The sequence below is a fragment of the Canis aureus genome, chromosome 19 (assembly GCF_053574225.1).
Source record: "Canis aureus isolate CA01 chromosome 19, VMU_Caureus_v.1.0, whole genome shotgun sequence".
In the NCBI taxonomy this organism is placed as follows: domain Eukaryota; kingdom Metazoa; phylum Chordata; class Mammalia; order Carnivora; family Canidae; genus Canis; species Canis aureus.
In genome coordinates this window covers 32,194,983-32,222,519 of record NC_135629.1, presented here as the reverse complement: position 1 = coordinate 32,222,519, position 27,537 = coordinate 32,194,983, and the positions used below count along the sequence as shown (strand labels likewise).

Genomic DNA, 27,537 nt, shown 5'->3' with positions numbered 1-27,537 from the left:
ATTCAGGATGAGGGTGAGGCTTCTGAGACTGGATTTAGTTCCAGAACCAGAGGAGTCCAATGTTTATACACATCCCTACAAATGAAAGCATAGAGATTGTTATATGCTTCTTGAAGTGGTAACAAAAGCACCAAATCTAAAAGGGCTGTGGCCTGACTCTTTGTGTGTGTGTGTGTGTGTGTGTGTACGTGTGTGTTGAGGTAGGACACCTCTTCTTGATAATCTGAGGTCCAACAGAAACCCTATACTGACTCCATGGATTGGTATGAAAATTAAATTAAACCGTAAGTATAAAGCATTGAGCATGGTTTCTGGAATATATTAAGTGTCTAATTAATGGGAGTTGTTGCTATTGCTGTTCATCCAGTCGGATTTCCTGGGAAGGGAGAGTGATTTGAAAGAAGATAAAGCAACGCAGTTAAGGGTGTGATTCCTCTCTCATTACCTAAATCCCTGATGTCCATGAAAGCTAACACTCTGGTTCTAGAATAAGACTCAAATTCAAGATCCCCTTTCTTTCCGTAAGTTGTGGCCTCTCTCAGCCTTGAAAGATGCTTAAGAGAGTTTTGGAGACAGTTGAGCAGAGTGCCCATGAATCTCAATGGCAAACACCCCCTTCATCCCAGGACTCTGCTCCAGGTGTTCCATCACTTGTCACCTGTTTTTCAGAAATGAAAAAGTCTTTCCTCTCATCCCATGACTTCAGGAATTCTTTTTATAGTTTAGTACCTGCATGCATGACATGAAATGGTGTTACCTCCTGCCATTGTCTTTTATTCTGCTGAAACACAAACACAAACCAGACCCAAGGCCCATGGTTTCTCGCTAGCCTATCATGATGTGCTGTCTCCTCAGACTGAACTGACAATATGAAAGGTTTTGTCCTTGTCCGTTTGCTGGTTCAGTCTCTGACAGCAGTACCTTCTCCCAGGCTACCTTAATGGGAAGTGACAAGAACTTTTTCCTGGCAATCCAGGTCATAGCAGAAGCAGGAGCTGACATGGAATGCATACAGAACCCAGACAGGTCCATCCTTCAGGTGACAGGTATCAGGCCCATCAAACTCCTAGGAAATCTCTTCCTTTGTATCTCTTCTATATTCATTAAGTATTTGAATCCGATTATAAGCAATGGGACCCAAGTCTGGCTGAAGTATGCAAAAGATTAGCATTGACTGGAACAAGAGAAAGGTGGCTCTCAGAATTGAGAAAAAAAGAACAGACAGACCTTGGAAAGGACAGACTGGAAAAGGCAGGAGATTGAGTTGACAGAAAGGCAGCCATCGGGGCCTCTGTGCACCATGCTGCTCATGATCCAGGTTCCCTAGAGATAGACTGATTGACCCAGTGGGTCCCAGGTCCAGTGGGCAGTGGAGTTAGTTCCCCACAAGAAATCGAAGTATTGTTACCAGAGAGGCAGTGAAGGGGCTGGTCAGAGAAGGCGAGGGTCCCCACTGAAGGGACAGCAACCAGCCCTCACTCTGAGATTCTCCAGGGCTATTCAGCGCATGTCCTCCAGACCAGGTCAACTGGGACAAGAGGAGGAAAGCTTTTCAGTGCTGCCATTCCCTAGAGAGGAAGGAAGGGACATTCCATGGGACCAGACCTGCCCAATCTGAATAGTCTGCTCAGAGCAGTCTTCTAAAGGGGGATCTAAATTTCCGCACATTCTACATCACTCTCTCAAGTCCCTTAGGACTTAAATCTGTTGTCAGTTTCTATCTAATCTCATCCTCTTTGGCTGTTGAGTAAACAACTTTCTCATAAAGCATAATCCATAGGGCAGGGTGGGATGAGGGGAAGGAATCCTCTATTTTCATCCTGAAGCCCTGTCTCTCTTCTGAACCTATTTTCTGATCAATGAAATGGGAAAGGGCCATTTCCTGTGCTAGCTACCTTACAGGAAGGAGGAGAGAATGGGCGTTCTTGAAAATTGTTTGCAAACTGTGAGTGTGATGTGTCAGTGAAGAGAAAACCTGATCAATATTTGAAAACAACAGTGAGGGTAAAAGTGTTTCATCAAAAGAGAGGCCATCTGGAGAATAGTGGAGGGATGAAGCAGCAATCCAGGTATGTGTCCAATACCTGAAGATCAAATTTCAAGAACATTTTAGGGATTCAAGCAAATACTAGAAAGCAGAAGAGAGGAGGAACAAAAGAAATTAATTTGAGATAAAGACCTTAGGAGATCAGATATCTTCCTTATCTGTGTGTTTGTTTATTCACTGAATAAACTGAGTGCCTGTTACGTGACAGACATGAATTCAGGGGAGACAGAGACGAATAATCTCCTTTCTAAAGTCCTAAGAATTGAGGAAGAAAGTTGGGAGTTGTGTCTCTAAGGAATATTTTTAGGGTTTGCTAAAATAGAGACAGTCATCTTGATTTCTTTAAGAAACAGGGGGAAAAAAAAGAGGTGCTAGAAAACATTGAGATGCCTTAATGCCTTGGCTTTTAGGTCTGTGGACCTAAACAGAACCTGAGCTCCCTCCCCAGGGTACTATCCTTGAGGGCATCTCTCTCATTCACTAGGAATTACCAAATTCCCATAAAGTCAGGGGGAAGTCATCCCAGCTATAGAGGCCGAATGAAAATGTAAATAATAAATTGTCCATTCCCTTGTTTTTGAAGCTAAACAAAAGTGCCCTAACCTTTGGAATCAACTGTAATATTAATACCCATCGCGGGGTGGTGTGTGTATAATGTATGAGTGAGTGGATTTCTTTAATTAAAAAATTAGCATTTTCCAAGTTTGAACTTGTGTATCTTGATCTACCTTAAGAAAGCCATTGGAACCCCAAGCTAGTTTTCTGCAGGTCCTATTCTATGTAGTAGGGCGGACTCAACTAAGAGATATGATTTTAATTTCCATGTTGTTAAGGAAACGTTTAGGGTCATTATGTACTTATCACAAGCAGTTAACAATTGACAATCACTGTAATTGTTCAGCCACTTTCTGAGAATGAATCCAATTGCCTCTATAATACCTCTGATCATGCCGCTCTCTAGGAAGGGAAATGATTGATCAGTCTATTATTTGACCAATCAAAACTCTGACAGGCAATGTCATATATGTGCCTTTATCGTCTCTGGTATAATGAAAAGTGTAATTAAACCAAAAGGGAACTTTCACAAATGAGTGCTTCGGGACTGATGTAGAAAACTTTTAGAAGCACGTGGGTGTGAGCACGCGCATGCGCGGGCATGTTTCTGTTTAACCAAAGCAATCTGGACCAGCTAAAGAATCCCTTGACAGTGTTAAACCACACAATAAATTAGAGTGATCTGTCTTCTGTAGCTTCATGTGAGTGATACGAGCTTATTGACAGTAGAATTGAGCCTGTGGGATGGGAATGTGATAACAGGAGTCCTTATAGTAAGATGCTTGTGATTGCAGCATTTTAAATGGAATGTTTAATTACCTTTGGCTCTCTTCCTTTTCTCATCTCCCCTTCCCTCTCCTTTTGGCCCAGGAGGGAAATATTATAACACAATGAAGAATATCTTACAGAAGAAGGGGAAAAAAATAAAAGCCCTTAAAAAAAACCAAATTAATACATTAATGCTCCAAACACAAGGAAAGTCCATTATCCTTTTATATTTAAAATGAGTTTGTCTTGTTGTATTTGATTACCGTTTTATCACAAATAATCACCTCAGTTTGGTGCCTTCTGCGTTCTTCAATCCATTGCAACTAAAATCCCACTTAAGATTTTAAGCGAATGCAAAATTCCATCAACTTACCGAGTGTAGTCTCATTTAGTGTTAATGGAATTTCATTTTAAGCAATGTTATGGATATTCTGATTTGCTCGTTTAGTCACTTAAAATGGGCAATGGAAGCTCAAGGATGTTAACATAAAACAAATCAAACATGACAGTTTTTACTACACTTTACACTGATGCTTAAAGTCACAAAATAACATCCTTTAAATTTTGGCAAAAACAATTCTCATGAGAACTTTGCTGTGTATGGGTAAGACAGCTGACCTTTCGGGGATATTCACTCTCAATATTTGAGCAACCAACATACGACACAAAAATATCCACTGCCAGCTCACTATCATCCCCTGCAAATTCCCCTCCAGAGATTCCCGATTGTAAAGAGAAGCAGTGGTGCTGAAACGCAGTGATGAATTCTGTGGGCCTCTGAGGCTCAGTGACTTAAAAACATGGCTATTTCCTCCACGCACAGTGGTGTTAAGTGACAGCAGTTCTTCTCTCTCTTGACCAGGAGAGGTTTGTGGTAATTGCGGGAATCCTATTCATCAAACTCTGTTACTAGCTCAGAGTATTTGTGGTCTTTCACCTCTCAGTGAGGAAGTTGTATAAGGAAGTTACCTGTTCCCAGCTTCATCAGCCATGTGGCCAGCCCTTTCCACAAAGGAAAATGAAAGATGTTTTGGGGAGGGAAATAAAAGCTGTCTCCTGGGATATTCCAGAGAAGCCAGGAAGTGCATGAACTTTTATGATGCGACCTAGAAAGTCTTAGCCTGGGGTTCCTGTGGCAGATTCACAGTCTGCTGCTCACAGGTCTCTCTGCTACTGTTGACTTTCCTAGATAAAACAATAGAAAGGAAGCCACTTCACAGTCTTATTGATCCAGACTCCGGACTCAAGTTTGGGATTCAGATAAAAATGTCACAGTCTCTTCCTGTTTCTAAAGTTGCTTACCAACAAATATAAGATAGGTTTAAACATGCAATTAGTGTTTTCATAATGAGAGATCTCTATAAAAGGTACAACGAGGCAGGAGGGTTGAGACCAACCTTTGCTATTTTGTGACTTTGGATCTCAGTTTCCTCCTTTGTCATGTGATTTAGTGAGATGTCATGGAGACATGAAGCAACAGTTTGTATCACTGGAGAAGAAAGAATGGCTGATGCACTGGGCTCACAGCCAGGAGGCCTAGACTCCACTTTAGCCCTAGACAGCTGGCTCTGGGTCTTGGGAAACTACTTCCTCTCTCCGAACTTTTTCTTCATTTTCAAAATGAGAGGCTGGGTCCCTGCTTATCTGGTGACTCTCTGTTGCTATTCTTTATCCACCCTGCTTGAAGAGTCAAGTTTCTGAGTCCTTAGTGTTTTCCCGTGGATGCGATGGTGATGGAGCAGCAGGGGTTTGGGAATCAATTGTGTCTGAGTTCAAGTTTAGGCCTCACTACTCTTAGCAATATGGCAGTGGGTAGATACTTAGTGTCTCTGTGCCTCTGATTCCTCCTACATAGAGATCATGGTATTTTCTCATAAGGCTGACATGAGGATGAAACTTAAATTAATAGAGGCAAGTCACTTAGCAAGTGCTGGCCATATAGCAAATGCATGTATTAGTTTTTTGGGGCTATCTTAACAAATTATCACAAATGTACAGGCTTCAAACAACACACATTTATTATCTCACAGTTTTCTAGGTTAGAAGTCTGACATGGGTGTCAATGGGCTAGAATCAAGTGATTGGAAAGGGCTGTGTTCCCTTTTGAAACCTGTCATGGTTGAGTTGTATCCCCCAAAATCCATATGATGAAGACCTAATTTCTAACCTCTCAGAATGCAGTTGTGTTTGGAGATAAAGTCTTTAAAGAGGTGATTGCATTAAAATGACACTGCTAGGGTAGGTCCTAATCCAGTCTGGTTGGTGTCTTTCTAAGAAGAAGAAATTTGGACACACAGAGAAATGCCAGAGATGCAAGTACACAGAGGATGGTCATGTGAGGACATGGCATGAAGATACCATCTGCAAGCCAAAGAGAGAGAGTCAGGAGAAACCCGACTTGCTGGCAATTTGATCTTGAATTTCCAGTCTCTAGAACTGTGAACAAATAAGTTACTATTGTTGAAGCCACCCCAAACTGCAGAATTATATTATGACAGCCCCAGCAAACCAACACAGAGCCTCCATAGGAGAATTTATATATTCCTTGTCATTTCCAACTTTTAGAAGCCACCTGTATTCCTTGACTTGTAGCCCTCTTGCTCCATCTTCAAAGCCAGCAACAATGGGTAGAGTTTATCTCACTCTGTGATACCCTGACCTCCTCTCTTGCCTTTCTCTCTACTTATTAGAACTTTTGTTATTATATTAGGTCTATCTGGATAACCAAACATAGTCTCTTTAAGGAGAATTAATTAGCAACCTCAAGTCTGTTTTTGAACTTGATTCTCCCCTGTCACATAACAGAACATAGTTATAGGTTTTGAGGATTAGCACGTGGACATTGGGGGGGGGCATTATCCTGCTTATCACAATGTTCAGCTAATTTTAACTGTTGTATGGAATGGAACTTTTGCTGCAGCTTAGCTTACTTTATGGACTCTAGCACTGGAATGGAAATTACCAAAGAATTAAATTTCACTGAGTAGAAACTGGGGAATCATGCTCATTCTGTAGTTTGTCTTTGCTTCCTCCAATACAGCACACGCTTCTGCTGACATAGGACTCCTGGTGCGTAGAATAAGTGATGTTCCAATGAGCTGGATTTTTAGCGTTCTGACTCAGCTGATATTTCTAGCAAACTGTTGACCTAGTACTGTTTATTTAGGGTTTTTTTGGTCTTGGTAGAGTGGCAATTCAAGTCAAGATTTGTCTTGCCATTTCTCATACATCTGCTGCTTTTACCTTTAGAAAAGGAGGTTTCAGTGTTTATGGGGGGGCAAATATTGTATGGTTTCCACTAAATATTTGGCCTTCCAGTGAATATTTGGCCTCAATGTATCCAGAAAAACAAAAAGCTCAGATTGTAGAAAACCTGATAATTGTATTCTTCAAAAGTACTCCCAGGCACAAATGACAGAAACCCAACTAAAAGTGGCTTAAACTGAAATGGGAAGTTTTTAGTTCATGTAACTAAAAAAAATCTTAAATGGATCTGAGTCTGGGTTTGACTAGATCCAGGGACTGCACAGTATTGGGAGTATTAGCCTCTCTATCCCCATATCTATGGTCTATTTGCACTTACTTTGGCACCACTCCAGGGAGAGACCCCTCAAAACTCTGGGCCCTGGCAACTCTGGCCTTGGATTAGCCTTATGGCAAGCAAACCCAGGGCAGATAGAGCTCTTCTTTCTCCAGAATCCAAGCCAAGTCCTCAGATTGAGTTTTCTTAGATCGGTTTAGTGTGTGAGACCTCTTCCCAACCAATTAGTCTGACCATGAGACACAAGTGCAATGTTTGGCCATGTTGAGGTCAAGGCCTGGAGACTGGAGAAGGCTCAGCTCCACGCCAAATACATGTATGAAGAATGAGGAGAAATGATTCCTAAGGAAAATCAAAATGATATTTCCAGAAAAAGAGTACTGGATATGCAGTATGCAAAAATAACCATTGTCCATCTTAGGTGAGGTTTTTATCATTACTCTGGAGAATGGAGCTTGTTATGTCTTCTGTATTATTTGGGCACCAAGTATCCCCTGCTGGATACTCGGCAGGCTCTCCCAGAAACATATGGATGTTGGGACCAATGACACACAGGCACCACCAGATGTAAAATAATGTTTATTAATCACATATAAACCAATGATTTCCTGAGAATGTCTCAGGTTCTATTCAGAATGAAGCAAGAAGAAGGAGGGAGAATCAGGTGGCTTTAGGTTTTTTGGGTACCTCGGAGATAGGGTTGAGGAAGGGTTTCCTGTAAAGGCTGGGGTTTGAGTAATGTGAAGTTCCCTGCCGGGGCCTGAGCTTTCTCATGGACTTGCCCATGTGTGGGGCAAGTCATAAATGGGGAAGAATGGAGTTTGAAAGATATCAGTGTCAAACCTCAAAAATAGACTCTTGATTATACTTTCTTACTCTACTTTGAGGGGAAAAAAAGGAACTAACCCTTGGTAGTCAAGGGTTTGAAATTCTGCCTACCCAAAATAAGCCTAGTCTCCCAGCATTTGTTTCTGGTCAGTGTTGAAAAGGAACATGTGGAAATTTCCTAGGCTACTTCCTATTAGTGGGTCTTAAAAGAAATGGGTATGCTTTGCTTCAAATAATAGGCTGCAATAATGTATCTTTTCTCAGAGGAAAATATTGATCATGAAGATAAAGCAGTAGATAGCTCTCAGCTCTGGTGACTGCACACTGGGCATGGTGCTAGGGTTGATATTTATGAATAAAAATAAAGCCTCATGTTCCTGCCCACAAAGAGCAGGTAAGGTGGTTCATGAGATCTGTACACAACTCCTAAGAGCTGACGTGTGAGTGGCATCGTACAGGTGACATACAAGTGGTCTAGTCTAGGAGGTAGTCACACATATTTCTGATGGAGGACATACTGCTACCAGGGGATGTTTTAAAAAGGTGATTTTCGACACGATGCTTGACAAGCTAGAAGCATGTTTATGCACCAAGACTGGATAAATAGATAGAACAGGTTAAAAATATTATCAATTATATGACCATGCAAAAGAGCAAACTAGTGTATTGTATTTATTATATTATATTATATTATATTATATTATATTATATTATATTATATTATATTATTATATTATTAATTATTATATTATATGAATAAAGACCCATCTATGTTTTCCAAATGGGTGGTCAGAAGATTGTTCAACTGACCTATACAGAGAATTATAAGTAATACAGGAGCCAAACCTGCGATGATGGTTTCTGGAACTCCACATTCAGTGCTACTGAGAATAGGATATGACTTTCCCATCTAACTAAAGGAAGTGCTCATTTTTCTCTAAGCATTTCAAATGGTTATGGCAGCTCACACAGTGAATGGCTCTACTCTCTACTTTGCCCAAAGAAATACCCTGGTTAGAACTGAGGGCTTTGGGGACAATCACAGTACCAGCTCCAAATTCTACCAGCTGTGTGACCATTGCAGGCCACCACTCTTCAACATATGTCATGTATCTGAAACAGAATTTTTCATTCTTCCAAAGCCAGAAACAATGTCAGATCTTTCAAGAACTTCAGAGATCATCTAGGCCAATTTCCACATTTTATAGGTGGGGAAATTTGGTCAAGAACAGAGGTGAGGGATCCCTGGGTGGCACAGTGGTTTAGCGCCTGCCTTTGACCCAGGGCGCGATCCTGGAGACCCGGGATCGAATCCCATGTCAGGCTCCCGGTGCATGGAGCCTGCTTCTCTCTCTGCCTGTGTCTCTGCCTCTCTCTCTCTGTGTCTATCATGAATAAATAAATAAAATCTTTAAAAAAAAAAAAAAAAAAAAAAGAACAGAGGTGAGTAGGGAACTGGCCAAGAGGGAAGTGGGTGGGCATTCCAACTGTATGGACAACCATCAGGGCAAGGTTGGCTGCTCATGAAAAAAGCATTACCGTCAGAAGCATTTCCGGTAGACTATTAGGATCTCTGATATGGTAATCATTTGAACAACTATGGTTATTAGTCTTATTTGCAGACACAGTGTTCAATTATGCAGAGCATTCAAGTGCAACAGTCCCATGGAAATTTCTCAGCCATCAGTGCAGAGAGACTATTTTAAATGAATATATTTAGTAGTTTCCTCAGACCTACTTATCATACACAGGAGACCAACTTCCCATGGAAAAATCAGATCACTACAAGAGGAGGCATGGGAGCTTTAAAACACTTCTTATGGCACAGTAGCCAAATAATTTTTTGAAAAAAAAAAAAAAATCTTACCTTTTTGCCTTCCAGCCTGTCCAGAAGGCTTATGCAAATCTCCAAGTAAGCAGAGGTTAGTTTTTTGGCTTTGTCCTAGGGAGCATCCCTATACAGAGAAATCGATACCTCATTATCCATGGAGCCCTCCTGATGCTCACAAGCTGGTTTTATGTATTTATTTGCAATGTGAAGGGAGGCAGGCTTAAAATAAATACTTATAAAAAGACCACAGCACATCAGACACACGTGCTCAATTCAATAACTGTATCATATGGACTCTCTTCTGGAAATCTCAGAATTCAAAATATTCTGTTGGATTTCAAATACATGTTATAATCACTGCTCTCACTATTGGAGAATTTTGCCAAAATTTGCCAAAACTCTCCTTTATCTGGTTGTGTTTTCTTACATCTCTGCTGCAGACTGTGACTAAGTCAGGTCCCCTCTAATGAGCCTTGAATGAGGCCTCTTCCCATTGGGGGTTTCGAAGTTTTGGAAGGTTTGACCATAGAACAAAAAGGACAAGGCATCCTACCTGAGACTTGGAGGATTTTTTTCAAAACAATTTCAAAGTGGCCAAAGTGGTACAAGGCAGGGGCTCCAGGTTGGCCTCTCAGTTGAACAAAATGCATTCTACTGATGAATGTGGCTTCAGTGGAAGACCAGAAGGCAAAGCTCTGGATTTGGCTTTGTGTCATAGGGTGAAGGGTTTTCAGTTCCCTCGGCCCAGTGCCTGGAATGATAAGCTTTCCAAGCCTATGCATTTAGCTGAAGAAAAGACTCTGCAGCCAGGACAGAAAATTTTAAAAAAAGAAAAAAAAATGTCTTTTCTGCAGATTCCTTTTAGCCTAGAAGCCTAGAAAGGATTTCATTCAACGAAGAGTCCATGAATGGGACCTCTGGGGATATTCCTTAAAATAGATCTGGATATTCACACATGGCCTGTCTTTTGGATAAGCTCACACACAGATTTTTGGAACTGCCTTTACCATAAAGATCACATCTTTTTATACCTTCACATGCTTCCTCTGTCAGCCTCTAGCCTTGATCTGCCCATTGCATTAGGGATTCTTGAGGTTTTCTTAGTAAGTGAAGAATGGTGATAGGATGTCTCCCATTACCTGGGAGCTTGCTCACCTTATGAATATATCACTTTAAAAAATATAAATATTTATATTTATATTTAAAATATATAAATCAAGAACTATTTTTTTTTTAGTTCAGTTGGGCAGTTGCTCTGTCACTGAGTAAGTCCTGTGCTCCAAGTTTGTGTCCCACTTAATGTACAAAGGCAGCTGTGGGAAAGTGGATGAGAATGCTGTACTGCTCTTAGTTCTTTATTCATTTATCCAATGTGTTTATTCTTATTCAGAATTTACTATGTGCCTCTTTACTAAGTGCTATGCATATAGAATCAATAAGACAGTCCATTCCTTGCCCTCATAAAGCTTCCTTGCTTTCTAATGATGGAGATGGAGTAAACACATGTGATGCTTTCTGGATGTGATAAGAAGAAGGAATAAAATAAATAAGAGAGTGACAGTGTCAGCACCGTGGAGGATCCTCACTAGATTATGGGCACAGAAGGTCTCTTGGAGGAGGCAGTATTTAAGCTGAGACATAAATCTTGAGAGAAAACTACCTAAGACTGAAATCAGGAAAAGAACATTCCAGACAGAGGAAGATAGCAAATGAAAAAGCACTATGGAAGCAGAGAATGTGGTGTATTTGAGATTAGAAAAAGGAAAAGCTGTCTAGTAAAAGGGGAACCTGGATAGGAAAGAGGAGCACAAGAGTTAGGTGGGCAGAGGCAAGATCCTAGAGAAGCTTGTAAGTCTGGGGACAAGCATTTGGGTTTTATTGTGTGTAAAGTAAGAGCCATTAAAATGTCTTAAGTGGGAAATGATGGACTCTGGCTGACACCTTTCGGTGAAATTTGTTTCATGTGTAGGATAAATTAGAGCAGGGAAGCCAGGAGGAGGGGCTGGGCTGAAAGTCAGACCAGGGGTGATGGTGGTGTGGTCTAGGGCACTGGTAGAGGGGGAAAAACAGAGAGACGAGAAAGATAGAGAGGCAGACTGTCCAGAGATGCACTAAGGAAGGTGATGGATTTGGTGTAGGAGGGATCTCCAAATATTAGCTTACTGGACAGAATGAAACAGGTGCTCAATGAAGGTTTGATCTGGAGTCACATTTGGAGTTTTAAGCTCAAATTCAATCTTTGCTTCTTATGCATCTTTAGGCTATAGGGGAGGAAAATTAATTTTCTCTCTATTCTTCTAGGTTCTTGGCTGAGATGGCCCCCCCCATAATAAAAAGACAGGTTACACAAGGAAAACAAATTTAGCAATGTACATACCTATTGGGCCCCATAAGGATAATAAGATTCAAAGGCAGTCAGACAATGAGGTTTATATGCCATCCTGAGCTATGGAAAGGTATAAGGGTCTGGGGCTTTATCACAGGAAGGGGAGAGGTTTGGTAAACCAAGGTAGCCCTGCCATGCATATAAGTGTCTCAGGGAAAAAAAGTTTTCTCTGGAGATGGCTCTCTTCTCAGTATAGGCCGCCTATCTAAATTCTCTTAGGCAGTTAAGGGGGAGGTAAAAAGCTTTGTCTGGCTTTGCTGGGTCCTGATTGCTTTCAGTTCCACATGCCAAAGTGGCCTATTTTGAGGTGGCACATTCTGCTACCCTTCAGGGCAAACCCTTTACCCTCTCTGAGCGAGGGCTGCAGGGGATGGCAGATTTGCAAATCCTTTGTAAATGGCCAACCACCCAGATACAGGGGTTATGATGAAGATGGATGTTTCTGGAGACATCAGTGCTCTCTTGATTTTACCAAGGGCTCTTGGTGTTCACTGACCAGGGTTTGAGTGCAAGTGATCAGAACTTAGCATTTTATTTCTACCTCTACCCTGATTTTGAGCTTAACTCCCTGTGGGCCATCCTATGCCAGGAAAGCAGAGAACTCTCCTTGCGCTTCCATTATTGACTTTGGATGAATTTGTCCAGACCTTGTCAATTCAGATGTTCATTTGGCTGATGGACAAGAGGTTAGTGAGAACCAAGCTGCTACCACAGACCCATCTAAGGAAAATCAAAGAGCAGCTGGGGGCTCTTGGGGACTTATTCATCATGGAGAGCATTTGGGTATGGTGGCTAATTATATGCTTTATTATGGATGCTAATTTGTGCTGGAAGCTGGTACCGTGCATGTTAGCATTTAGCTCTAGTTAATGAAGTTGAGCTACGCATTCAATATATAACTGAGCTCACAATTTCTCCTCTTGGCTAGAACAACTTGGGTGTAGAAAACTAACAGGTGATGGTGTTGGGGAAGAGAACACATTCACAGAGTGAGTTTATTCCCTGTAACCCTGGGCTGTCTCCGATGTTGCATTGTGCCTACACAGTATTAATGTGAAATAATTTTCAGTGAGATAAAACCCTGGGCTGTGTTAAGAGAAGTATCACTGTGATTATTTATTAGCATAATACAAAAAGCCCCTGTATGGGTTCCATGGAGGCCAACTGGAACCCTGTGGTTTCTTTTAAGACAGTCTTCATATTTTAAGAAGAAGGAATGGAAGCTGGCATAAAAATGCATTCAGCATGTCCCACTCAGCTCAGACCTAAGTTTAATCATTACTGATAACTTTAAAATACAGAGGATAAACAAACTTACTTTTGACCTTTGCAATGAAGAAAATTATCTATTTGTACTGTTCTCATTGGTGTTAGGAGTTATGCTTTTTTTTTTTTTTTAAGATTTTTATTTATTCATGAGAGACAGAGAGAGAGAGAGAGAGGGGCAGAGACACAGGCAGAGGGAGAAGCAGGCTCCACGCAGGGAGCCTGATGTGGGACTCGATCCTAGGACTCCAGCTTCATGCCCCGGGCCAAAGGCAGGCGCTTAACTGCTGAGCCCCCCAGGGATCCCAAGAGGAGTTATGCTTATGAACCCCTGATAGATCAATGAGATAACAGACTCCTGGTAAGCCATGTAATTTTTCTTTTACTGCCATCTTTGATGTTGGGCTGAAAAGAGGAAAACAAAAGCAAAAACAATGTCCTCTACGAAGAACAACTTAGACTGACCTTGGTTCATAGACCTCCTTCCTCAGATCCTACCTCCAGAGACCAGGCACTCTGAAGAGTCTGACAGGGAAAGGGTTCAGCTGCCCTGATGGGGCTGGTTACTAGAACCTCAAGCTTCCAGAAAAGCTGACTTGACACCTCGTAGGAGTCCTCAGTGTCCACCCCCCAACCAAAGCTTCCATCATAACCTTTGTCATCTCATGGGAATTAGCACATTCTCCCACTGCATTGGGGTGTTCTTTAGTCTTGTGGGGCAAGGAACTGGCTCTCCTTCTTTCAGTACTTACTAAACTCCAACCTCTATGCTTGAAATGCAAAGCTTTACTCCATCCTCACTGCTGCTTCACTGAGGCCACTGCCCCTTGAATGTCCAGATCTCAAATAAGAAAAATAGAAAACATAGTGGACAAGGTGAAATGACTCAAGTCAGATGGATTGCCACCTTCAGTGCTTTAATCCAAGGTTTGGCAAATGTTTTCCAAACTTTAAGTGCACATAGTCTGGATTTTTGGCCCAGCTGGCTATGAGTTTTTTTTGTTTGTTTGTTTGTTTTTTGTTTTTTTTTGTTTTTTTTTTTGTTGTTGTTGTTGTTACAGCTTACCTCTGGTGTACAGGGAAGGAACCATAGACCATATGTAAGTGATGGGTGTGGCCACGTTCTACTAAAATACTTTTTGTAAAAAAGGTGGGTAGCCCGACTCAGCCTGTGCCCCATAGTTTGCCAACCCCTATTCCTAAATGCTTCCTCCTTTCTCCTCTTCTATGATCTTTGGCGATGATCTCAGGCTTTGGAGTCTGAGAGAACCGGACTCACATTCAGTCTCTGCCACTTGTTCACTGTTCTTTTTTTTTTTTTTTTTTTTACATTTTTTAAAATTTTTATTTATTTATGATAGTCACAGAGAGAGAGAGGCAGAGACATAGGCAGAGGGAGAAGCAGGCTCCATGCACCGAGAGCCCGATATGGGATTCGATCACGGGTCTCCAGGATCACGCCCTGGGCCAAAGGCAGGCGCTAAACCGCTGTGCCACCCAGGGATCCCTTGTTCACTGTGCTGTTAATCACTAAATGTCCGTGAGCTTGGTCTTCCTCCTCTGTTAAATGGGCTGAAGGACAACCTAAGAGGGTAGTTGAGAATATCAAATGAGAAAATGAGTGAAAGCATGGAACACAGAGCATGGGACTGGGAGAGCGGATGGACTTTGCTGGCCTCAGGTCCTTGGGAGATTCTGTTGATCTTGCTCCTAACTCCAGGGAGAGTCAATGTAGTCTGTCTGCAGTACCTGAGCCTCCTCAGAGCAGGCAGGGAATATTCTGGGGGCCAGAGACCAGCTGTCAATCCTGCTTCTGTTCTCCAAAAGAACAATTTGGCATTAGGGAACAAAAGTCAGTTTACAATGGGAATTCAGGGCCCTAAGATCCCGGGGAACATGGAGTCTAATATTAAAGCACAAAGGAGGAAAGCAAGATATTTTTAAAAAGCTTTTTAGAAATGGTAAGAAATACAAAGAGCCCCTCACTGTTTTACACTTGTAAAGAGACCCCTGCTGGATTCCCAGTTCTAATCTGCAGTAAAAAGCTACAGGGCTACAATAAGGCATCTGGTTCCATTGACTTGCTTCCTTTTTTCTCCATAGCCTCTGGCATGAAAACTCAAACCAGTGAGATACTTTAGAATTGGCTTCAGCAGAGCTTTTCCTGTCAATCAGCTGCTGATCCTGGAAACACAAACATGGTGACATGACACAATTTCTATTTTAATATCTGTACTTCTGATATGATCATCCTAGAGGAGCCACAGTCGTCAGCTATTTACTCACAGCTCCCTGGGGCACAGAACCCTGGGGCAATTAAACCACAGAATTAGATTGAAATGACAGTGATGGTGGCAAGGGGAACACAAAGGACTAGACAGGCTGGGTCCTGGCTCAGCCTTGCACAGGCAGGGTGAGCTGGTTTAGGTCCTTTTATTTAACAACTGTGTAATGCACATTTATCTCTTTTCCTTGGGGACAAGCAAAAAATGATTCATTCTTTTCTTTCCTATCACCTGCTTATTAGCTTACATCCCAAAAAAGGCACTTATTAGCTCATATAACTAAAAAGTCTAGGGGTGTACTAGCTTCAGGTATAGCTAGATCCAGGAAGCTCAAACCATGTCATTAGAATTTATATCCCCCCCCCCATACACACACTTTGTGCATCTTTCCTCCCTGCCCTCCTCTTTCTCTCCCTCTATCTCTCACTCATTCATTCATGAAATAGATGGAAAAAATTATAAGGTCCCAGTGGCAATAGCGTCTCTGAGGTATGGAATCAGGTTGGGGTTGTCAAAGAATGTTTGCTGCAGGAGGAAATCTCTTATTTTGGGATTCTTACTTACCTGTACTTACTGAACACCTGCAGAAGAGTCTCCTGGACTTGTTTGCAGTGATACAGTTTCCTGGGCCCCATCCCAGACCAACAGTGTGAGATTCCCAGGGAAAGGCTCTGGGCTGTGCTTTTCTTTGGCAAGTTCCCTCTTAATCTTATGCATATTCTAGTCAAGAATAATGTTAGGGGTAACAGCCTCTCATTCTGCACAATTAAGCAATAAATTGTAATTCAAGGTTGCATACTGAAGCTAGACCAGGAAATACAAAATATGTAGGGTGGATACTTTAAACAGTTTCCAGAACACTCACTCTGGAAGGCTGTTGGATCCCCCTACTCTCTAGCCTTCTTGAGTAACAGACGCAGACAACCCTGACTTATCAGTGAACAGTGAATGCTACTGTAGGTAGACCACCTCCCTGGAACCCTAAAAGAAGACAGTATTCTCTTTTTCATGTAGCAGTGCAAGAAGCATGGAACTCTTATGAAGAACCCATCTCTAGCTAGCCTTAGCTCTAGATGACTTGCCTAGAAAAAAGCCTCATAGATATTGAGTCTCCAGGACATTTTCATGGGCTCCTTTCATCCATCACTGCAGTCTTGGAAGAGGAAAGTGCAGTGTCTCTAATTCATGTGCTCCTTGATCTCTTGCTGTAGCAGATCCTAGTGTGGGCCCTACAGTCTACAGTGAGATGGCTGCATCCACCATTTGGCTCTGCCCCGTACAGGCTGAGTGACCTTGAACAACTCTGAACCTGTTATTGAACATTTCTGAACTTCAGTTTTCTCCTACTCCTATCTCACAAGATAGTGAGGATTAAGAGTGAAAAAAAACATGGAAGGCAATTAACATAAGATCTGGCATCTAATATGTGCTCAATAAATCTCACCTACTATGACTTTATCTTATTAGTACTTGATCTGTGATATGCACAGAAAGGATAAAAAAGATTTCAATATGAGAAAACTATCTGGGTCCTACAGCTTCTGCAAACTGTCATTGAGTCAACAGAGCCTTGGGGAAAGGTTTGGCTTCTATTAGTTTCTCTGTTGGCCTTCATTACATAAAATTAGTTTCTCTGTTGGCCTTCATTACATAAAATTAATTATATATACTTATACAGAAATGCTATGAATAGCATAGAATAGAAATGCTATGCTATGCTGTATATACTTATACAGAAATGCTAATGAATATTTAGTTCATTTCCATCGAAGAATCGACAGAACTTAGTGGTTAAGTTAAGACCAAGACTTTTGGTGCAAAACAAACATAGATATGAGGCTGGTTCTGTCACTTAACTAACTGTAATCTTGGACAAGTTACTTAACTTCTCCAGTCTCAATTTCCTAGTCTGTAAAATGGGAGGAATAATAGGCTTCATCCCTCTGGGTTGTTGTGAAGATTAGTTGGTTGTTCAAAGTAAAGCACCATGTTTGCTCCATGAAAAGAGGTCCTCCACCTCCACCACCATCAGCATCATTTACAATGACCCTTGTCAAGAGGTGTGTTTCTGTGCTCCATATACTTTATGGAAAGATAGTTTTGTTGGGTTTGCCTTTTTCTTACAAAAAATGGCTGTGCAATAAAATGACTTCTATTACTATAAACTCTACTTACCAAAAGGGGCTCTACCAGACAGCAGAGAGAAGCTTGGGTTGGAAGAATTGGCGTAAGGGGACAGAGTAGAGTGACTTTCTCGGGTTACTGAAGACTGTGACTGTTCCAGGATCCTTGGGTGTGGGGCTTAGTGGTGTGTGGGTGGGTGGGTACATCACCAAATTCCTTTTGTTGGATTTACTTCTTCTCCATTCTTCTCAATTTTTTAGATCTATGGTTATGGAGGTCTAGATTTTCTACCTTGAAGTTGGGCCTTCCCTTTTCTTCTATGGCAAATGCTGGTAAAACTCAAAAGCACCATTTGTTTCTTCCTGCTTATTCATTCTTTTTACAGAATAGCAGGAAAATGGAGGGAAGCACTATCAAAGGCATTTCTGTTCAAAGGGAAAACTCCTCAATGATCACTATTACCATTGCAAGTTCCTTCTGCTGCTTTGACAGTATAATCATTTTCCTCTCCTTGATTTTTGCCTGTTTCCCTGAGGCACCTGAACCTGAGCTAGTTTCCCCCTTTTCAAGATGTGCCTGTTGATTAGAAAGCATTAGGGGAGACTCAGCATGGCTTTGGAGTATGGGCAGGGCACAGCCACGCACCACAGAGCTGAGTCTGAGTTTTGCCACCAGTGGGAGGCATAGCACTGCTGGGACAGGGGAGGATTTTTGGAGGTCCGTGGACAAAACATCCAAAAAGCCCCATTAAATCATAAGGTGAGAAGTTGTTCCCTTTCCACTTCTCTTTCAGTCCTCAAGGAGGAGGACTCTGTCTGGTGCTAGCGTATTTTAACACTTCTCTAACACTTACTAATGTCCCTTTATAATAAAGTGAGAAGGCAGGTCTCAGAGGCAGGGCTTTCAGCAGCTCACAGTACTCGCTAGGATTTAATAGCTTTGTATTCATCCTTATGGATAGCTTCTGTTTATGGCAAGGGACACTGGTTTTCCATTTGCTGCAGTAATTTTAAGTTTCCTTGAACAAATATAAGTATAAATGAGAGTTAAGTGAAATGAAATATATTAATAACATAGGCATGTACTTATGACAAACACGTTGAAGGTTGGGAAAGGTTACCAAGAACTAAAGTTTGGGAAGATTGTGCTTGGTGCAAGGCCATACTTTCCCTCTTGTGGGCTTACTTCTAAGGTGGGGCCACTTTCTCTTGAAGTCAGATGGCTCCAGGAATCAGTCTGTGAGAGACTGTCTGAATACCAAAGACCAAGCTCTCCCAGAGGGATAAAAAGATGATGCCACGAGATATTTTAGCTCTAATCTTTGGTTGTGAGTGAAAGAGTTCCACTGGGCTCCATCTCCAGAAGAGTCAGGGCAGCAAGAAGATGGGACTTCAGAGTTTGGTCTACTGGGGTTTATATCTTAGCGAGGAGAGTATCATTATAGATTCTGGATTCACATCATTGGGGTTCAACTCTGAGCTTTGACACTAACTGGGTAACCATGAGCAAGTCACACATTCTTGTACTGCAATTTTCCCATCTGTAAAATAGGATAATAATAACTTTTAGGGTAGTTGTGCAGATTGAAATAACAATATAGAGTGCCTAGAAAAAAATGCCTGAAACATTATCTTGTGGTAAGTACCCAATAAATATCAGGTACTATTATTATTGTTGTTGTTGCCATTGCCATCCCACCTTGGGTAATATCTTCTCTGAGCCTCATTTCTCTGTTGGTAAAATCAGAGTAATATGATCTGCCTCAAAAGGTACATGGCTGATGCATAATTAATGCAGGCTTCCTACCATTCTCTTCTCCTGAAATGTGAGGTAGGTAAACTAATGCAAACTTCTAAAGGTAGAGGTAACATGGCTTTTTTTTTTTTACCTTACTTAATTTTGACTAGGATCCCAACCACAACGGGATTTTTGAGTTCAGATGCCTGCCTGTACACCAGGTCATTGGCAATGCTCGATATCCACAGCCGTGAGAGGCAGCTATGAATGTCAGTCATTCAAAATGGGACCTTTGACTTATGATGGAGTTGTTTGACTAACAAGGCCAAGGTCACTCCATTTGTAAGACTCCTTTTGAATAACCATATTCCACTGATAGCATGGGTGAGCTCTTTTTCTCCTAAGATAGAAGTCTTAAACGTTTAAGTCTTCAGCAAGTAAGCCCGATTTTAAACCCCTGCTGCTTCCCATGGCTGAAGTTAGCACCATTTTATTAAGTTGGTAGTGAGCTATAGCTGCCCCACTTTCCCTTTGTTCATCTATCGATCTAAACTAATCACTTAATTAGCCAGACAAGAAGTCTTCTGCGGTGTTAAATAACTCCAGAAACCTACTGGAGATGCTTGAGTGGACCGATTGGATTTAACTTGCAGTTCATTACCTCTAGACTAAGATATGTTAAACTTAGGACCTGAAAAACAAACTGGATTCTGTACTGAGAACAAATTCTGCTTACTTACAGGAAAAAAAAAAAAATTCCCTTTAAGCTAGTGGTTTTCAAAGTATGGGCCCCAACACACCAGTATCAACATCACCTGGGAACATGTCAGGCCCCACTCCAGATCTACCTTATCAGAAACTCTGGAAGTAGGGCCTTGCAATCACTTTTAACCTGTCCTCCCAGTGACACTTAGGGAGAACTGCTGCTTTAGGCTGTCTCTCAGGGTTGAGGACTTATTTTTGTGGGCTTACCTTCTAGCAGAGAGAATAAAAAGAGGGGAGGGGGAGGAGGAAAAGTGGGGGGATGGGAGCTGAGCAACCCGGATAGGAAGACTGTTTACTGAAGTATGACCTTGAACCAGCAGCCTGGAGCTCACTGGGAAGCTGAGAGTATTAGTTCATGTTCTTCTTTAGGAATGGCATGGGATAGGGAGATGATCACCCCTGGCTAGGGAGACTATACAGAATGATCAGAGAGTGACCAAAGTCCTGCTTTATTGTAGAAATATGAAAGGACAGTGGGACATTTCCAGGGTGACCTAAAGCACACAAGAAAGCCTCAGCTGCTCTCAAAGGGCTGCCCCAGAATGGATACACAGAGGGTCCTTAGACCTCCTTGACTTGACAAAGACTGAACTTTAGGAGGTTGGTTTTCCCCAGATAATTTTGATCTGGAATATGTAGGTGTGTTTTTTAGTTGTGGTTTGTAGGGAAAATCAGGAGTTAGCCATAGGGCATCAACTGTTCCCTCTTGTCCTGTCTTCTGAGAAGCAGCTTGGCTTAGGGGAAAGAGCTCCAGGCTTTAGGTCATGTACATGTGTTCTTACTAGTGTGTGGCCTTAAGTGACTCACAAACTCTGAACTGCAGGCCCCTCAGTTCTCAGAAGGAAAATAATAGTTACTTCCAGATGATTTTTTCAACACTGTAGCATGGGTGTCTAGTACATACAGTACTTCACACAGTAGTGGTTGGGTAAAAAATTGTTTAAAAGAAAGGGAAGGAAGAAAGGAAAATGGGTTGATTTTTGCGAGACTTACATGAAATGGTGCTTTGTGAATACCTGGTGTAATGCTCGGTACAGAGATACTCTACAAGTAGTATCTCATGAGGAGAAGAGGAAGAGATGACTGGATTCAGAAAACCATCTTCTAGGCACCTGCAATTGGGACCATATTCTTGCTGAAATTAGCTTTGTTCTTCCCATTCCTCTTCCTCTGCAATCCATGGTTACTCCCCTTTCCAGCTAAACCTCAGGGGACCCCCACTTTTGGTTGCTGTAACTACAGCCTTCAATTTGATGTATAGTATAGATGGTCAAGATGTTTGCAGAACTAAATGAACTGCAAGTGTATGACCATGCTTTAGAGTTGCCAGTGGTGGTGATTTCAAGTAGGACTGATGGGTTTTTAATCCCTGTAACTAAGTAGTTACATGGTAATTATTTTACATTGTTCTATTTCTAGGATAGGTAATCATTAACCTTTTGGTTAACACATTTGCCTCACAGAGTAATCATTTCTAGTAATACTCTTCCTATATGTTTTTAAGTTATAGAAATGTCATTAGTTGCTTTCATTTACATGATTACAGGAATGGTCTCACCTTGAGAATGTTTAAATATTCCCTGCCTTTCCTTAACTATCCCTTTCCCTTTGAACATCAGTACAAAGGACCAACCTACCAACTTGATAGTTCAGGAGAGAAATTGGAAATGGTATTTATTAAATTTGCTGAGAGCCCTTCATTATTGATTATTCCCCGAAAACTCAGGGTTTTGGGAATAAGACCTGAGTTGATCCCAAATGCATCTATTATCAACTTTGTGACCTTGATCAAGTAACCTAACCTTTCTGAGCCTAAATCTCCATATATATTGTATGGGGATCTTCTATGGATTAAACAAAGTAATATTGGCAAATGTATCTACAATGCAAATGTATCTACAATAAATACACAACAAAAAGTTTGTTTCCTTCTTTCACTAACTTGTTGGGCAGTTATACTCCATAACTATAGAGTGGTGGAAGAAGTAGGTACGTGCCCAGATCTAGTTTCAAGCTTGGATACAAGGGATGGATGAGAGACATTTCCATGTCATGAGGCCCATAGCTCCTTCACACCATCTGAAAGAATTGATATAGTTTGAGAAGTACTGTTCTATAACAGGGTCAGCCGTGGTGGAGATAATCGTGGGGAAAGTTCCTTTCAAGCTTTCTGCCAAAAACAGAGAGTCAGTCTCTTCTGCCATTTGGAATTTGATTATAGATGGGCCATTCCTTATCTTTATTGTTCCTAGAGTTTGAAAAATGAACACACACAGTTAAGTAGGGGACATCTTCCTTCAGAATGTCCATGCAGAGACTGGCTGCTGTGCTGTTGTCATCTGACAAGCACAATGGAAATGGACTCCCGTATATCTGTAATTATCCATTGTTTACCATAATATCAGTAACTTTCCAGCTCTTGAACAAAAACAAAACAACCTAGTAGTTATTTGTGCCCAAGAAGAAATGAGAAAGAAAAATAAAGCTACTGCCAGGGACGTTGTTCTTCTGAATTTTCTCCATACAGATCAGACCCACTTCGGCAAATGGAGTAATAGTTGTTTTTCCCATATTGGTATCAGTAGGCGTTGTTAATTCTTGAAACCTCTCTTAAAAGGCACTGTAAACAGCCCCTATTAGGTTATCATGCTTTCCCACCAGGCATGGATTCATGGGGCTGGAATGGAAGTAGAGCTTCAGGGCTGGCCTTCTGCACCCCTAGCCTCTACAGCCTCTACAGCCTCCAAACCATGGTAGAGTTATAGGAAGATGCTGAGCTGGTGAAATCCATGGGAGGAATGACTCTTGCAGGGTTTTAGAAGAAACACAAGAAATAGACTCTTGTAGGGTTTTAATTGGCTAGGCAAAATGGAAAAGGCAACTGCTCATAGGTTTGCAGTATCACTCAACTGTTTCATCAGTGACCAAGTGTTTATTCACTTCATTGATTGAAAAACAATGAGTAAAATGTGTAATTAGCCCCAAAGCCAGAGGCCTGGTCTTCTTGTGACATTTGCTATTAAAACTGAGATGGAATTGGTGTCTGACCTTCTGAGGATAAGAAAAATTGGTATTTTTAGGGCTCTTCTTTGGACCACAAATCAGCAACCTTTGAGCTGGGGGAAATCACAAGTACTTGCCATCTTCCCTCACTGGCATTTTATCTTCTGAACACATCCCGTTTAGATTGCATTGTGCAGTGCTTTTTTTCCTTTCAGCTAAGAAAGAAGCGTCTCAGACCAGGCTTGGGAATGAGAGGCTTTGTGGTCTCAAGACGGCATTTGCCAAATAATTGTCAATAAATAGAACTTTGGCAAAGACATATAAGAAGATTTGAAAGAAGATGTGATTGTCATACTCAGTCTATTGGCTTATACTAGATCAGAAAGAGTCAAACACCAAATGTCCTAAGGAGTGGGTTAGATGGTGCCCTCCTCCTACAAGATACATCTATATCAAATCCCTGGAACCTATAAATGTTTTCTTATTTTGAAAAAGGGTCTTTGCAGATGTAATTAAGTTAAGGATATTAAGACCATGAGAACATCATTCTGGATTATTTGAGTGGGCCCTTAATCCAATGACAAGCGTCCTTAGAAGAGATACACAGAGGTGACACACATAAGAGGGGGAAGGTATAAACAGATTTTTCTTGATTTTTGTCAGAAAACCTAAAATTTATCAAGCAGCTACAAGCACCTAGGAGAGATTCTCCCAAAGCCTCTGGATGGAGCAGGGATTCACTGGATTTTGTACTTATGAACCTCCAGAACTGTGAGGAGACACATTTCTGTTGTTTTTAGTAACCCAGTTTGTGGTAATTTGTTGCAGCACTTGTAGGAAACTAATGCACCGTATGTCGATGATAGTGTTGGGGTCAGGGAGTAGCCCATAAGCCAAAAGAGATTCTAAGGAAGCTTTTTGTGGTTCTTTATTGCAGTGCCATTGATATGTTTTATTTTTCTCTGTAAACTCGTCTCCCCTTTTATTAATATACCACAGGAAAGAAAGAGCCTACTTCTGTCATCCTTCCTTAAAGGAATTCACTATTACAGGAAAGGGGCATGCTTCCTCAGCCAACATCAAGAGCTTATCCATTCCCTTTCGTTACATTCCTACCACTCAAATAGCCCAGTCCAAGGTGTCTAATCACGGTATTACAGGTTTATTAGATTCCTGAAGCCCATTTTGCCATCTTAAGCTCTTTCAGCTCTGCCTCTCTGCACCCAAGGCAGGAGGAGAATACAGCCAAGGAAGGGTTATGCATTTCTTGCTCTGTTTTGTTCGCTACCAAAATGGAAACTCTAAATTTTATCTCAGCTTTAACAAACCTTTGGTTACAGGAAGCACGGTAGTTCTAAAAGATTGACTTCCTCCGTTATGCCTTTCAGAGGCCCCAAAATATCAATTTTTTAAGTTACCCAACACACAAGATAAATATTTTAAGTACCATTTTATTTCCATCCAGGCCAAGGGACAATTTAGAAAAGGTTCTATTCTAAGTACATAGCCCAGGAAGTGTGGAAGGGAGTGTCGATGCTGTTATTTTGAAGTTAGCCTGTCAGTCATCATGATTGAAACATAACCCCGATGGCTTCCACAAGTGTAATAAAATGCTTCGCAAAAGGTTGCAGAATTGTAGGATGTAATAAAGTCTGCTTAGCTTCATTTCCAGTGCCGCAGAGTCCTAGAGAACGAGGCCCATTTCCTTATGCCTTGGGATTTGTTCAAGTTACTTTCATGCCTGGAAATGACAGAACATAAAAACAGACATTTGGTTAGAACCAATAGCATTTGGTGAGTTACGGCAATAAACAAAATGTTAGTTTGCTTACTGCTAATCTGTTAGATTGCCACTAACAATTTACGAGAAGCGATATAGACGTGGACAGAATATGTGAAATAGGTGGGTTCCAACCCTGCTGATGTCTGTACTCCCTGGATCCCCACATTTTCTGTGGCTTCCGTTTACACTCCATGCCCTAGAGGTCACCCCATGGTCTCTTAAGAATCTATCTTATGGACACGAGTCTCACATACAAATGAAGCCAATTTAGACCTTTATTAATTAGGTAAGAATAGATTCTCAAGCATAGTTGTTCCCAGAATTACCTGGTGAGCTTGTTAAAAACACAGATTTCTCAACTCTGTCTCCCACATTCTGACTCAGCAGGTCTGGAGAGAGGCCCGAGAATCTCTGCTTTTTAATGAGCTCTCCGTAAGAATCTGAGATTTGGGGAATTATCGAGCTACTCTGTAACAGGCAGTATTAGCTTTGCTTCAAGCTAAGTTACCTTGAGGATTTGGGCTAGAACTAAAACAAATGATTTCCACTCATAAAATACGAAAGCCGGGGTGGGGGGGGGTCGTTAATCTTGGAAAGAAAAGAAAATCCCCAGATCATACAAATGCATTTCCTAGCCCTGGCATTCTCCTTCCACCCCAAAGGAGAACCTGTTGGAACCTTGGCTTCTGGGCCTTAATTATTGGTATCAGTAAATGGGAGTGGTTGGGAACTGGACAAGGGGAGGCTACCGGCTTGGAGGACATTGGGAAAGGCAGACAGCTCCAGGAAAGAGAAAATTAAACAGAAGGGGGAGGAAAGATGAGAATTCTCTGGGCTAGGGATCTTAATATTGAGGGAAGGTTGGAAGAAAGGGTGCTGGGAGATGTTTGGCGGAGCTACTGTGGGTGTGATACGGGAAGAGGTTTTGAGGAACTTTGTTGAGAAGCACAAATGGACTCCTTCCATGTTTTCGAAAGACTTCTGTGTCGATTTACATTGCTTTTCACTTCCTGTTTGCTATTCCTATGCTAAGTGGATGGCTCTGTGTACAACACTCCAGGCACCGATCTGGGAGGCTGAGCTGCAATGACTCTTTCTAGGGCCGGTGTGCGGTTCAAGGGCATCCCCAGTACCTGAGTGAGGAGACACTGGCACACAGAGAGTTTTTAGTGAGTCTAACATTATGCTTGTTCTAGAAGGACATAACAAGATGCTTGTTCCAGAAGGACATAACAAGATCGGAGAGCAGAGGGCAGGCAGGGCATCCCTTGGGAATCATATCTGGTCCCTTCCAGGACCCAGAACATAGAAGCCTAGCCACTTCTGCTTTAGCCTTCACATTTGAGCTTAGACTCCACTGCCTCTCCCCCACCTCACATCTATGAATGTCTGTAAGCAAGGGGTGGAAAGTGGGGTATATCTACCAGTCAGTTTGCAGCCCCACCCCACCCCCAGAGATGGGGACCTGTCTCATCTCTATATGACATTGAGACTGTTCTCTATTGTACCCAGCACCACCCATCTTGTCTGGACATACAGGTCATCTCCCGATCATTCATCATTTTCCTTGGCCTTGAACAATTATTGACTTTGAGTCAGAGGCACCTGTGCAGGCCTGAAAATGGATGTGCCCTTTCTTTTCCTCCGCCTCATCTGTCTAGGGCAGATTTATGTCCTAGGAGAAGTTTCCCTCGGTTTTATTTTTGGTCTTTTGAACGTCGTGGCCCCGTGTTATTTGCCGCACCCGCCCGCCCCGACACCAGCCCTGTAATTTCTGAATTTCCATGGAAGCCTCTATCTGTACAGCAGCAGGCTTTCCTTCAGTCGAATGACAATGACAGTGCTTCTGTGGCACATCCCTCACGCAGCTCTGGCATGCAAACTGTCGGCCTCGCTTCTGAAGGCCTGGGTGCAGCAGTTCCTTTTCTCCAACCAGCCCAGAAGCTGGTGGGCAGCAGCGTCTGCTTCTCGAGGCCGAGCACGGTGAGGGACCGTGTGGGGCTCTGAGGAGCCCTGGGTCTGAAGTCCACCCGGCCTCGTGACCCACCGCCTGTGTGCGTGCAGGTGCTGCGAGGCCTGTGGCTGCGGCTGGGGTGAGGCTGCAGGGGTCAAGGCCCACAAGCCCTTGGAGCAGAGCCCCGCACCCTGTAAGCACTCACTAATGTTAGCCCCTGCTCTTGTCACCACCGCGATGCTTTTTCCCCCTCTGCATCACACTGCCCGTCACAGCAAGTGAAAGTCAGAGCTTAGCGATGCAGCAAGAGATTCAGTGTTATCTGGGGAGAGGGCGCACCTGGGCAAGGTGTTCATCTTCCCATCTTCTGCTTGGATGTCAGATCGCACGTGCCCTTCGTGCCCCTAGCTCTCTTCCATAGCACCTTGAGACAGTGGTGGTTTTTCAGTGCTACTTGGGTATATCAACAAATGTATTTACTGACGTATGAGTGAGACCCCGAGGGAGGTGCAAAGAGGCAAAAGGTGGTGTCCTCAAGGTGCCACTGGCCCCTGTGGGGAGACGCTTCACACAGGATGTGGCAAGGTGAGAGAGAAACTGGGTGCCAGGCAACCAGTCCAAGAAAACGTGGCCTCCTGGAGCTTCAAGAACAAAGAGCATGGGC

General features: G+C 42.2%; 2 protein-coding genes across 20 annotated transcripts in view; one reads left to right on the top strand and one right to left on the bottom strand.

The window, feature by feature from the left end:
• LOC144289824 (uncharacterized) overlaps window positions 1–27,537 on the top strand; it is a 163,372-nt gene that overhangs the window by 74,564 nt on the left and 61,271 nt on the right. The gene's annotated exons all lie outside the window — the stretch shown is intronic.
• The window catches only part of FHIT (fragile histidine triad diadenosine triphosphatase), a 1,383,460-nt gene continuing 1,380,494 nt past the window's right edge, over window positions 24,572–27,537 (bottom strand). For all 18 annotated transcript variants that reach the window (XM_077858253.1, XM_077858259.1, XM_077858258.1 and 15 more), the window contains one exon: window positions 24,572–24,877. In XM_077858253.1, the coding sequence (XP_077714379.1) occupies window positions 24,861–24,877 (17 nt within the window). In that variant the 3' untranslated portion in view covers window positions 24,572–24,860. The remainder of the gene's footprint in view (window positions 24,878–27,537) is intronic.